Source organism: Pteropus vampyrus, unplaced genomic scaffold (genome assembly GCF_000151845.1).
Source record: "Pteropus vampyrus isolate Shadow unplaced genomic scaffold, Pvam_2.0 Scaffold196, whole genome shotgun sequence".
Lineage (NCBI taxonomy): Eukaryota > Metazoa > Chordata > Mammalia > Chiroptera > Pteropodidae > Pteropus > Pteropus vampyrus.
In genome coordinates, this window is record NW_011888977.1 from 2,576,943 (window position 1) to 2,590,675 (window position 13,733).

A 13,733-nucleotide genomic window follows, 5' to 3' on the forward strand; every position below is an offset into this window, starting at 1 on the left:
CAAGGGAGCCATGACTACTCAATAAGTAAAGGACAGCCTCATCAATAAGTGATGCTGGTAAAACTGGATATTCATATACAAAAGAATGAAACTGGACCCCTATCTTAAACCATTCACAAAAATTAAATCAAAATGGATTAAAGACTTAAATGTAAGACATGAAATCATAAAACTCCCAGAAGAAAATAGGGAAAAAGCTCTTTGACATGGGCCTTGGTGATTTCTTGGATATGGCATGAAAAGCAAAAGTAAACAAGTGAGACTACCTTTAAACTAAAAAGCTTCTGCACAGCAAAAGAAACAAAAAGACAACTTATAGAATAGGAGAAAATATTTGCAAATCCTATACCTGATAAAGGGTTAATATAAAAATGTAATGAACTCCTACAACTCAATAGCAAAACAAAATCTCATTAAAAAATGGGCAGAGGATCTGACTCAACATTTTCCCAAAGATGACATACAAATGATCAACAGACATATGAAAAGATGCTCAACATCACTGATCACCAGGTAAATGCAAATCGAAATCACAATGAGATATTTCCTCACACCTGTTAGGATGGCTATTATAGAAATAACAAGGATTGGCAAGGATATGGACTGCTAGTGGGAATGTAAACCGGTGCAGCCACTATGAAAAACAGTAGGAGATTCCTCAAGAAATTAAAACTAAAACTACCATATGATCCAACAATCCAATCACATCTCTGGGTATATAGCCAAATCACTCTTGAAGAGATATCTGTACTCCCATGCTCACTGCAGCATTATGCACAATATTGAAGACATGGAAATAACCTATGTGTCCATTGATAAATAAATGAAGAAAATGTGGTATGTATATTCAATGGAATATTATTCAGCCATGAAAAAAGATATCCTGCCATTTGCAACAACACGGATGGAACCTGAGGGCATTATACTAAGTGAAGTAAGTCGAAGACTCTCTGTTTTTGCTGTATGTTCTCACTCATATGTGGAATCCAAAAAAGCCAAACTCATAGAAACAGAGTAGAATGGTGGTTGCCGTGTGCTAGGGAGTGGGGGAAATAGGGAGATGTTGGTCAAACGGTATAAATTTCTAGTTACAAGGTAAGTTCTGGGATCTAATGTACAGCATGCTGACGAATTAACAATACTGTATCGTACAGTTGAAAGTTGCTAAGAGAGTATATCAATCTTATCACCACATGCAAAAAAACATAATTATGTGAGGTGACATTGGTGTTAACTAACCTTACTGTAGTAATCGATTCACAATATAAATGTATCAAAATCACATCATATATCTTAAACTTACACAATGTTATACGTCATCTGTATCTTTTCTTTAGAAAGCTGGAATAAAAATAAGAGGGCTTCCTTTAAAAAAAAAAAAGGAAATGGACATGATCAAGAAAGTAAAACAACAACCCACAGAATGGGAGAATGTATCTGCAAACTAGATATCCGATAAAGAGCTTATACCTATATAAAGAACTTTTACTACTCAATAATAAAGACTAACAAATTTATAAATGGGCAAAAGATCCGAACATTTTCCAAAGAAGATATACATATGGCCAGTGAGCACATGAAATGATGCTCAACATCCTTAGTTATCAGAGAAAAACAAATCAAACTACAATGAGATACCATTTCATACCCAATAGGATGACTACAATCAAAAAGATGGCTAACAACTGCTGGCAAGGAAGAGGAAGAAACTGGAACCCTCACATGTTTCTGATGAGAATGTAAAATGCTGCAGCTACTTTGGGAAAGTCCAGCAATTCCTCAAAAGGTTAAACGTAGTTACCACATGACCCAGAAGTTCTACTCCTAGGCATTTACCCAAGAAGAACGAAAGCTATGTTCACACATATACTTATACATGAATGCTCACATTCATGACAGCCAAACTGCAGGAACAACCCAAATGCCCATCAATGGGTGGTTAAACAAAATGTACATCCATATGATGGAAAATTATTCGACCACAAAAAGGAATGACATGGCTACATGCCACACGCAGTGTGGATGAACACTGGAAAACATGCTAAGTGAAAGGTGTCAATCACAAAAGACCATATATAATAAATCCATATATGTGAAATGTCCACAATAAGCAAATCCATAGAGATTGAAAATGGATTAGTGGTTGCCAGCTTGGGGGGCGTGTTTAGGGAAAATGAGGTGTGACTGCTAACGGGAAAGAGGTTTCTTTTAGGGGAACAAAGATGTTTTAAAATTGTGATGGCACCACAATTTTAAGCTGTGCTATATATTATAAACCACTGCATTTGTACATTTTAAATGGGTATATTGCATGGTCTGTGAATGATATCTCAATAAAGCTATAAAAAAATACACAAAATTTCATCAAGTTCTATGATTTTCTAGTGAGGAGCAGCTGTCCTGCTCCAATATTCAAATATGTTTAAAAAGAAAAAAAAAAGGCTGTGCGAAGCCCCAGAGCCTGCCCAGCCTCTTGGGCCTTTGCTATGGGGCCATGTGTTCACTGCCCACCCCAGCAGTCTAACTGGCAACTCTCATAGAGCAGCATGGAACCTGCCACACAGAGAACAAGCTAAGTGGAGAGGCCAGCTGTTCCTGCATTCTAGCTGCTAGAGCGCCATACTGTGGCCAGCAACATGCATATCCTGAACCTTCCAATTTCTTCTTCCAAGTCCCAGAGGAACTAGGAATTCAGAACTTTCCTGATTTAGGAAAGTAATAGGGTACACACAGCACATGTTTTGTAACACATGTTACATGATGGGGCAGCACCTACTAATCAAAACACATCAACATTTCTTTAGCGACTGATTTTGGGACAGTGGGTTTGGGGCTGTGGGAAGCAGGCAGATCTGCTGATCAACAGGGCCCAGACAGTGGAGCTGCGGGCCCCAAGCCCTCCTCCTCTCAGGGCCCCACACCCCGGCCTCCCAGACCCCAAGCAGTGGGCAGCCTACCTTGGTGGCTGCGGGGAGCGGGGCTTTGGCTTCTCCTTCTCCTTCTCCCGCTCTTTCTCCCTGTCTCGGTCTCTGTGCTGTCTGTCCTTCTCGTCCCGCTTGGCTCGCTCTCGCTCCCACTCCTCTTTCCTCCGCTGCCGCTCCTTGTCTCGCTCACGCTCCCGCTCACGCTCGCGTTCCCGCTGCCGGCGCTCCCGCTCTCGGTCTCGCTCCCGCTCCCGCTCACGCTCGCGCTGTCTGTTCTCTCGCTCTCGTTCCCTTTCCCTTTCCTTTGTTGAAAAGCCAAACACACATATACCAGCTGTGATTTAAACACTTAAAACAGAAAGTACAGAGAAAATGCAAAGAGCAAGCGAATGAAAATTAGAACAATCTCTGGTGTTAATTCTGTTCGAAAGTTTCTCTTTAAAACACAATGTTAAAAAATAGATTAGATGCCAAATTAGAGTGGAATAAGACCTAAGAGTGAACCCTTCTAACTACTAATTTTAGGCTAATCAGCAGCCCAGGCTGGTGCAAGTTCTGGCACGTGAGCCGGTGGGCCTCCCTGGCCTCAGCAACTCATGCTTAAGGTGGAGACAACCCAGGCACCTAAAGCACTCTGCTTAGTGGTGTCTAGGACAGAGTGGACACCCCAAAATGGGGGCTCTTGTTTTTCTAACCATAATCCTTGAATACTTTTTTGAACTACTGTTCTGTTTCATTCATTCATCTGCTGTAATAGTCAAAATTAAAAGTGAATAAAGCCCAAGTCACAGTACACTGACGGGCTCTGGCTTTAGGAGGCCTATAGGGAAATAAAGTACACTCCTGACCTTCATGCTGCCCTGCCCCTTAGACACAGTAGGGATACGTGGTGGAAAGGGACTCCAGCAAGTCTCTGCTACCTCTAAGGCTGCTGGGTCTGACATGAGGCATCTGCACTCCTGCAGCCCAACCTCAGTGAGGAATCTGCTCTACTGGAGAGAGGGGCACGGATGGTCAACCAGGGTCCCCATCTCTTTACAAGCTTACCAATGGGCACCCAGGGCTTCCTTTGGTCCTAAAAACACATGACTGTCACATAAGTCATAGCACAAAAACTACTAAACTGCCTCTAACTGATCTCTTCCCAGTGGCAGCTTTTTTCATATCACCCTAACAAGCATAAGATTAGGGACCCAAAGGCTGAAGCGTATATATTCATAAATATACTAAACTCTCAGGGAAATGCCAATATAGACCAGTTCTCCATTAGACCAACAAGGCATGGCTGGTAGAGGCCCAAAGGAATATACTTAACTGGTTAAGCACAATGATTATAAATGGTGTTACCAAGGAGTTTGAAAAAGTAATATGCTTAAAAGGGTGAAACACACAACCCTGTAAGCCTGTATCAATAACCCGATCAGCAAATCTAATCAAAAAATAAAAAAACACAGCAAGAACAGAGATAAATCCAAGGAAGTCTATTTAAATCACCACATATTTAATCTGTGGATCTCCATTAGTTCTCTATAGTCAATTTGGGCTGGAGTTAGTATACCATACCAACATGATTAAGCCCACATAAAGTCCTATAAATAAAAAAGGGGGCAATTTTAATGAATCAATCAGTGAAGTTCAGATCTACACATCTCAGTCCTACTTACCCGGTAATTGTGGTATGGTTCTGTTTCTGTATATTGCACCCTGAAATTCTCGTACTGTCCACCACGCCAGAACCGCTCTATTTCATAGTCATAATAAGGATCTGCGTAAGGCTCAAGTCTGAAAAAAGAACGAATAAAAAGAAAGTCTTTTCACTTAAAAATATTAATGCAAAAATATTACATAAAATGTTAGCAAACAGAATCCAACACCATATTAAGAAAGTAATATACCATCACTAAGTGGCATTTATTCCAGGAATGCAAAGGTGGGTCAATATTAGGAAATTCATGAGTATACTGCATATGATAATAGACCTATAGAGAAAAGTCATAGGATTCCACCCACGGATGACAAAAATGTCTGTGATAAAAATTCAATACTCCTTCCTGATGAAAATATAAAAAAAAAAAAAAAAAAAAAGGAAATAATACTTTCTTAAATGTGATAAAATATATGTATACACTTTAGAATAAAGCCAGCATCTTACTTCAGGGGAACAGGGGGAACATTTCTATAAGATCTGGATGAGGCAAGGAGGCCTGCTGCCTCCCTGATGACCCACCATTGTGCTGGAGGCACTGCCAACGTGATCTGACTAGAGGTGCCCAAGAGAGGAAAAATGGGAAAGGAAGTGAAATTATCTCAATTTGCAAATTAAGTGATGCTATATCTGAAAAATTGAGACTTGATGTTAAAGACAATTCAAAGAGCCAGAAAGAAGAACCCAGTAAAGCAGAGAAAAATTAACATACAGAAACCAACATCTTCATATACATAAATAATAACCAGTTAGGAGATGGAGTATAGAGAAAACCTCATTTACAACCCCAAGAAAGGAGAAAAAAATACTTAGGAACAAAATGTAATTAACCAGAAATGTACAGAACCTATCTGAGGAAACCTTCAAAACACCCTTGAAAGACATGCAAGTTCGTGTGACAATATTCCTTGTCTTTGCATAGATGACTGGACATTAACAAGATGTCAATTCTCCCTATGATAATTTATAAATTTAGGACAATCCCAGGAAAAACACCAAATTTCTTCATGAAGTAAGACAAACTGATCCTCAAGTCACATCCACATGGAAAGAGAGACATGCAAGACCATACAATCATACATGGAGAAGACAAGACACACCCTGAGATGTGACAACATTACAGGAAACCTGGGAATGAAGATACAATATGGACTGGAGGAATAAAACACAAGTCCAGAAACAGACCCCAGCACCTTTACCTCAGGGTAAAGGTGGACTTTGAATCAACAGGGACAGGACAACAACTGACTGACTAATCCCTGGGAAGAAGGTTTGAGTAGACCCATGTTACTCACTTGGGCTAGAAGCCATGCACACTGACCCAGAGGCCCTGCCCTGTGGGTGCCTTGAACCCAGGTGGGGGGCGGGGGAGGAAAGGTGAACATACACTTGGCAACAGATAGACCCCAGACAGGAGGTTCTTTCAAGGATTTCTTGGCTCCAGACCAACTCTCCCCTTTGGGTAAACTGGAAGGAGAAACCAAGGCATCTCCAGCTTGCAGAGGCCCCCACTCTGGGTAGCTGCAAAGGCCTCTGCCAGGCTTGTGCTGTCACCCTTGGTTGCTGCCATCTCCAGTTGTCTGCATGGCCTTCCACTGCCTACTTTCTAGAAAATCTCTCCTCCAGTGTTTCCAGTGCCTCTGGCAGGGATAACCCAAGGCTGGCTCTGCCAAATAACACAGCTTTTTTTCATCCCAAATAGCCAGACATCTTTCTAACAATCTAACCCACACACCACGCAGATCATATTTGATGACAACAATCAGTAACTTTGCACAGAGGCCTGCAGCCTGGCATCGCGCTACACAGAAAGAAGTGAGTATGGTCCCCAGAGCACAGACTTTTCCTGTGACCTTAAAGATACAAAAGCCAACACAAATATACAGCCAATGAAGACCCCAGAAAACACTTTCCAAATTGAGTGTGAGGATATGTGCTCTCACAAAGGGGTAAGGTCAGGTAAGTTTGTGTTGGGAAAACTGATAAAACAAAATGAAAATGACCTCTCTCCGGAGGAACTGTTCAGTCTTAGGCTACAGATGATGGGAAAAGGGCATGCAGTGTCCCCTCAGCCTGCCTCCCTCAGAACCAAGTTGGGGCCACAGCCATGAATGCAACCCGCCAATGATTACCTCCTCAGGCGCAATCACGAAGGACAGATGCTGGCAAAGGTACAGTCCTAGTGGGCATGTGGCCTGGCAGTCTGGCCCCAGTTTACCAAGCTCTGTTCCTGACAGAGCTAGCGCCAATGACCTTATTCCTCACAGGTGACATCCTGGGCATCCTGGGGGCCCCGTGTGTCTTTTGGAACATTGGCCCCTGCAGGACTCAGTGGAGTACTCTCGGTACAGTGCCCCACAGCCCTGTGCAGAGATGACATTCCTTAATGTCTTCTATGCATGAAGTCTCACAAGTTGGATGGCAATTGAATAAAGTGCCTGATGTGGTAGAAATGGAACTTTAAAAGATATGAATTGGGATGTGTTTGTCTAGGATAGCATTATTTTTACTAAATAATCATGCTAGCAAATTCTGTTTATTTCCAAATATAGGTATAAAGAAAAAACTTATTTTCCCATCCGTTATAGCAGTGGTCCCCAACTTTTTGGCACCAGAGACTGGTGCTCCTATGAGAATCTAATGCCTGATGATCTGAGGTGGAGCTGAGGCGGTGACGTTGGCGCTGGGGAGTGGCTGCAAATACAGATGAAGCTTTGCTCACTTATCCGCTGCTCACCTCCTGCTGTGCGGCCCAGTTCCTAACAGGCCAGGGACCAGTACTGGTCTGTAGTCCAGGGGCTGGGGATCCCTTCTTTACAGTATCCCAGAATCCTTCCTCAGGAGTTCTTGAATAGGCAGCTTTCCCATGGGTTCTATAACCTAGCACCTAGCTCCACATGATCAGAACCTGACCACACTAAGGAGATCCTACATGGTAACTATTCAGTTTTTCTATCCCTAAATCTTAGCATCATATCTGACGGCCTATGCCCCTGGAACTGAAATCTGTGGCTCTCCGACATCAGCGGGCATCAGAATCACCTAAGGGCCTTGTTAAAAACAGCCGGTTGGGCTCCACCCTCCCTAGAACTTCTGATGGGGCAGCTCTGAAAGAATGCACTTCCAACAAGCTCCCAGGTGATGCTGCTGCTGGTCTAGGGACCATCCCCGGAAAGCCACAGCTTTCAGACATTTTACCATCTTTCTCTACCTGGGACATAACTGTGATCGCAGGCATGCTGCATCACTGGGAAAGGAGCACCTGGACACAAAACAGTAACATCGCAGGGTTCCAGTAAATGAGAACTAGTAAGGTTGGTCTTTTTGAGTCTTAACGTTGACGACCCTTGAGCCTCTTGTTAAATTTCAACTTAGTTTCTCAGTCACCCTTTTGTACTTCCTACTTCGAAGATGCCAGCACAGCTGGCCTGCGTGCCCTCCTCAGAGGTATGAGTTCTAGCTCCTCCTCCCAGCTTCTCAACCTTAACAGTTCCAACCTACACCCCTGCCCTTAGCAGCTACTTCCTACAAGTTGCTACCTTTCCCACTGCTTCTGTAGTCACCCAAAAAGCATGTCTTTATGTTAAATGTTCTCTATTAAAATAGCTGAGTGGTCTCCTCTGCTGAGTGGACCCTGGCTGACATAGCCCTTACACTGAGTGTCATTAGAAACAGTTTAGATGCTTTCCCACCTGACGCATTCCAGGACCCTGTTCCCAGAGGTCTGGAGTGACCAGGTCTGGGTGGGGCCTGGCACATGCATGTCACAGAAGCACAGCAGATGTTGAACAAACAAAATACAATTAAAAATCTTGCCCTAAGGCCTGTCCTCAGAGGTTTCAGAGTCTCAGGGTCCTGTAGCATCGACCCTCCTTGGTAGAGAAGGCAGCAGCCAGTGCCAGTCTGGCACCGAACATGGGGCAGGGCTAGAGCACAGGCTCTTGTGTGGCCAAGACCGCCACAGAACCAGACCTGCCTGACTGCTCTCCACTGGCAGTTTCTCGGTCTATGCTCCAGCCAGCATGGGAAACAGTGTCAAGGATATGGACTCAGAGGTGCTTCCTTCACCAGTCACAAAATCCACACCCAGAGCATGTTCTGTGCTTTAGATTACTTCTGTATACACCAGCTCCTATGACTCTCAGAAACACTCCCCAGACAAGGAGGACAATGTCATCACCCACATTTACACTAGAAAGAGATAAAGTTAAGACTTGGGGCGATATGCCTTCAAGGGACCCACTTCTCACTCACACACACTGTGATCTAACACTGTCCTCACATACAGAATTAGAAAACAAAAGTTTTAATTATTCTTTAAATCTTTATGTCTTAGACCTCTGAGCTGTTAGCTGCCATGACAGGCCTACAAGCAGAGTCTAGAGGAGAGTAATCCACGACCAGATAATCCCTAGACAGTCTAGTGGATTCAAGTCAACATGACTGAATTCTGAAACACAAGCACTTGTATGTGTTCTCTTTTTTCTGTACCTTTTGCTGTCATTTCAGCCAGAAGTCAGTGATTGTGACTTTCCAGTAAATGTAAATGCATAAATTGTTGCTACAAGACTAAGATGGTGCTAAAGCTAGTTCGGAGCACTAAATAAATTATACACCATCCCCATGATCTGAGTCCACATCATACTGGCTGTTCAGAAGAAACCTGGCCTGTTTCTGTTCCCTTAGAGGTAAGTGCTTTCGCCTGGGATTCGGAGCTCTGGGAGACAAGTGCTGTACTGATTAAGTTACACAATTTTTAAAGATTTGACTTATGTTTTTCAACTATATGTACTTCCTAATTATTTTTTACAAAAACAGTACTAAAATATCTGGAAGAAACAATAAAGACGGTATTATGTTAAAAGGGTCGCATCTGCCATGCTCCTGGATTTTAGTGACAAATTTCATAGGTTTTCTTGGTTTCTGGGGAATTTGGGAAGGGGTCGAGAGGAGACTTACGGGGCTTCAAGACCAGCTGTAAAAACTCAAGAGTTCGTATGAACCCAAAAAGGTGTGAGCCTTCTCCAGTCACACAGCCCTTACATGAAACTAAAACATGCACTTCAGAGAAGCAAAAAACTGAGGAAAGTCAATTGCAAAGAAGTCTGAAATTATCTCAGGGATGTCATTCTCAGTCAGGGACAGTGAACAGTCATCAGCCCCCACACACCTTGGGGACCTACGTGCTCTCTTCCAAGCCCCACACAGCTGGGGACAACTTAATTCTCTCTCGAAAACGGAATGAAGAGGCAAATCATTCCTTACGTTGTGTCTCTGACATCTCTCGTGATCCGATAATTCCAATCTCGGAAAACTTCATTTTCCTTGTCAAACTCCCGTTCATCTTCCCCAATAGTCACAGTAAACCTTTTTTCTTCAAAATCAGGCTCTTGTTCTTTTCGAATGGTTGCCTTTTTTAAAACCTACCATTGTGAGAAGAAACCAACACTGGTTACTGTTAGGAAAAACAAAGGGAAGCCTGTCCTGATCTGACCCAAAGCCTTGGCCCCTGTGGCTGGAGCGGCCCCGCAGAACTGGCACGACTGAGTACTCAGCAGGCAAGGTGTGCCTGAGCTCTATGCCAGGGGCATAGGACCCCATGTGCCTTTCTGTGGGACTGGAGCACCCTGTCCCTGCACACAGTTGTACCTGGCAGTCAGGATGGGCCCACTAAGCAGCACCACTAAACTGACATTCTGAGAAGGGTGTTGGAGGTGGCCGCTTCCTAATAATAGTCCTGGCATTGAACCAGGGAGTCCCAGATACTCATTCAGTGATGAGGACACAGTGTAGAGAAGAAAATAAGTCTGCTCAGCGCAGAAAATGCACAAGGAACGAAGTGTGAGCTGAGGTAGCAAGGAGAATGATTTTGTTTTAGTCTATCACCTCACTGAAAAGAAACTAACATAAGTGGCTCAGAAACAGCCTAGACATCTGGGACAAGAGTGTGGCCTGGAGTGAGGAAGTGGGAAGGGGCACCCATGTGCACAGTGAGGATCTCTACAAAGAGAGGATGGCTTCTCCAGAAGACAGGTCGCTAGGGGTAGAGGTGGATGCTAAATCTGGAGAATGGCTCTGAGTGGCTGGGGGCTGCAGCACCAGCTGGGTGTGACCCAATGTTACCTAAGCCGCATGAAGACAGAGGTGCACGTTCTAGGCTGGAAGTCCATGGCCTCCTGGGCTTGGTCATGACCTAGCATGCCTCACAGAGACAACCAGACATTGTTTTCTATTTTCCAGCTCTTCAAAGAAATCACAGAAATATACCTCTTACTTCAGAAGCTTTACTGAGTTTTCAGTCACTGTCTCCAGGTCAAGGAAATGCTAGTTTTATGCAAAGACTGCCACTACTCTTTTTCTTCTCAGGTTTTCTGCTAGTTACCTCTTTCGCATGCCGAAGTCCTCGTTCCCAGGCACTCTCTGTGGGGGGTTCTGGAGGGGGTGGAGGCAAAATTTCATCAACTACTGGCCCACCCTATTAAAAAATGAGACAGGAAAAGTTGAGAAAGCAAGCAAAACTTTAAAATCTATAAAGAAATGGGAGCAAAAACACCATTTAAACATCAGCTGGCTGCACACTGCCTGGTCTCTCCTGAGTCTCACTCTGTCTTGATATGGCTGCCCTGAGTCTAGGATTACCTCTACGCATGGAGACAAAGGAAGCATCTGGAAGGCAGCTCTGACTATGACATCACAGAAATGTCTTTTATGCAAGTGGCATTAATATGCTTTAAGCTGGAGAGTCACAGAGCTTAGATGTCTGATTTGCTACTTATTAAAGAAAAGAGGTGTTCACGCACCCAAGGGTTGGCAGGCATCAGTGGGTGAGGTCCGAGAGGCGGGGCACCATTAGGCGGGAAAGGTTCGGCTTTGGTGATTAGGGAGTAGTTGCCCTTGTCGTTGACTCCAGGGTGTATAAACCTACAATTCATTCCCCAGGTACAGTTCCCTAAGGAAACAAAAGTCAGGTCAGAATGGGTCAATGAGAGCCCAAGTACATGAGGTCAGACTCCTGCCTGTTTTGCTTGGGCAGCAGCTTTCCTGAGGATCTGCTGGGCATGCTCACAGGCTACTGGTGTCACTTTTCACCCCATAAGCTGCATGAGCCCGAATGTGGACAGGCCAAAGCCTAGGGGCTAAAGTGGCAGGGCCAAAGCTCACAGCAGGGCTGACACTCCCCTCACCCTCCCCAGCCCACCTCCCCGGCCCCAGGGAGCCAGGGCAGCTATGCAAGTGTGCATGGGCTCACTCCTTAATGAGCTCCCAGCCTCCACCTCCACACACACCCAGGTCCCCAGCAGGCAGGCCTGGATAGTCTTGGACCAGACTCTCAAGCTAGGGAGTGAGCAGTATTTCCGAAAGGGCTCCTGAATGGAGCCGGTCATGTTAGAGGAAACACAGCCCTTGTTCCAAAGTCACTGTGAGAATAGTTCATTTCCCCCTAAAAAGAGAAAAGTCCAAGAGCCTCCCAGTTAGAGGCGGCCCCTGCTCTGTGGGTTTACTGCTCAGAGACACTGTGTTCTCAGCCAGGCTCACAGGTGCATATATAGGACCATGATTCTGACTCAAAAGCCACTCATACTGAAATAGAAATCAATGAGAAGCATAAAAATGACCAGAATTCTATAAGCTTGTCCCATGATGGTCTTTACCAGCTCTGTAAATCTGCATTTCTCTTATCAAAAACTCACAAACCATTTCAGGATATTTCTGCTACTTAAATGGGTTAAAGTTAAAACACATCGACAATGATAATAAATTAGGTGTTTATACTTTGCAAAAAAAGGTCATCTTTTAATATTATTCAGCGAGAGAACACCAGGGTTATTTAAGGAAACCACCTGCCTTTTTGACAGAGACTGCAAGAAGTCAGTTTTTAATCTAATCTGTGAGTAAATCACTTTTTAAAAATTTAATTTTTTTGAGTAGATAACATGTACGCAGGCTCAAAAATAAATATGGTACACAATACCTAAGTAGTTTTAAAAAACATTTTCAATGGGTTAACATGTAATTAAATTTTAAACTATTTTTAAATATATGTTCACTTCTAAACATATTCCATTTGAACATATGTCAGCTAAACATGTTCTCCCTTGTACAGTGTAAATTAAAGAGAAATAATCATTTGGTACTTAGCAAAAAGCCAAATTTTATCTTTTAAACACTTAAATGAATACTTAAATTTATGTTAAAATCAACTTATTATATTGATCTAAATTAAATATGAAATAAAGTATGCTTAAAGTTGCTTCTCTGGGAATGCAAAAAGTGACAGATTAACTCTTAAAATTCCTAAAAGTGTTTGTAAAATCACATAGAAGGCACTTCTAAAATTCTAGAGTCTCAGGAGGTTTAAAGAAAAAAAGACATCTAAATAAAGAATTCCAAAATACTGTCTTCACTATGACTCATAAAAACTCATACTGTAGTACACCTTGCTTTTGTAGTTAAAAAAGTAAAAGCTCATGGTAGAAGATTTGCAAGTATAGAAAAATATTAACAATATAAGCAACTTTTCTGTAATTTTTTTAACCTAATATATATATCTGGGTTAATGGGTATTTGTTATTCTCTGTTCTTTTTTGTATTTAAAACATTTTCAAAACATAACATTAACCATAAGCCAGCGCACTGACAAAAAAGGTCTTTTATTGGTAGGGGGAGCAAAGAGGAAAAGGTGGCTGAGAAGAAACATGTGAGGAAAGTAAGAGGAAAGAGCAGGGCATGCACCAGAGACACCTATGAGTGACAGAAGCTCGTCCCCTTGGACCCTCCTGCTCTTGGGTGTGCTAAGATCCTTGCTGAGCATATGTTTGGACCTCTAGCTACCAGAGAGGACAGATGTCCAGCAAACACAGTCAGAAGAGAGCAGTTGGAATAATGCAATCTCATTAGCCTTTTTAAAATGACATTTTTATCTGTGTAGAAAGAAGCCTGGAACTGTTGGGGACTGTGGAAAGAGACTTTTATCATTTATTGTCTTGACTCTTGTCAGCACGTGTTACTTTCATAATTAAAAAGATAATAATAATTCAATTGGGAAAAAAATTATCTGGGAAACGAAAGCAAAAGTTGATCTTCTGGTTTTAAAATTGTATGGT

The 13,733-nt window shown here is 42.9% G+C and overlaps 1 protein-coding gene across 3 annotated transcripts in view; it reads right to left on the bottom strand.

The window, feature by feature from the left end:
• ZC3H18 (zinc finger CCCH-type containing 18) overlaps positions 1–13,733 on the bottom strand; it is a 57,267-nt gene that overhangs the window by 21,086 nt on the left and 22,448 nt on the right. For all 3 annotated transcript variants that reach the window (XM_023537670.1, XM_011371894.2, XM_011371892.2), the window contains 5 exons: positions 11,430–11,578; positions 11,012–11,104; positions 9,895–10,052; positions 4,589–4,706; positions 2,958–3,226 (listed from right to left, as the gene is read on the bottom strand). In XM_023537670.1, coding sequence (XP_023393438.1) covers positions 2,958–3,226; positions 4,589–4,706; positions 9,895–10,052; positions 11,012–11,104; positions 11,430–11,578 — 787 coding nt within the window. The remainder of the gene's footprint in view (positions 1–2,957; positions 3,227–4,588; positions 4,707–9,894; positions 10,053–11,011; positions 11,105–11,429; positions 11,579–13,733) is intronic.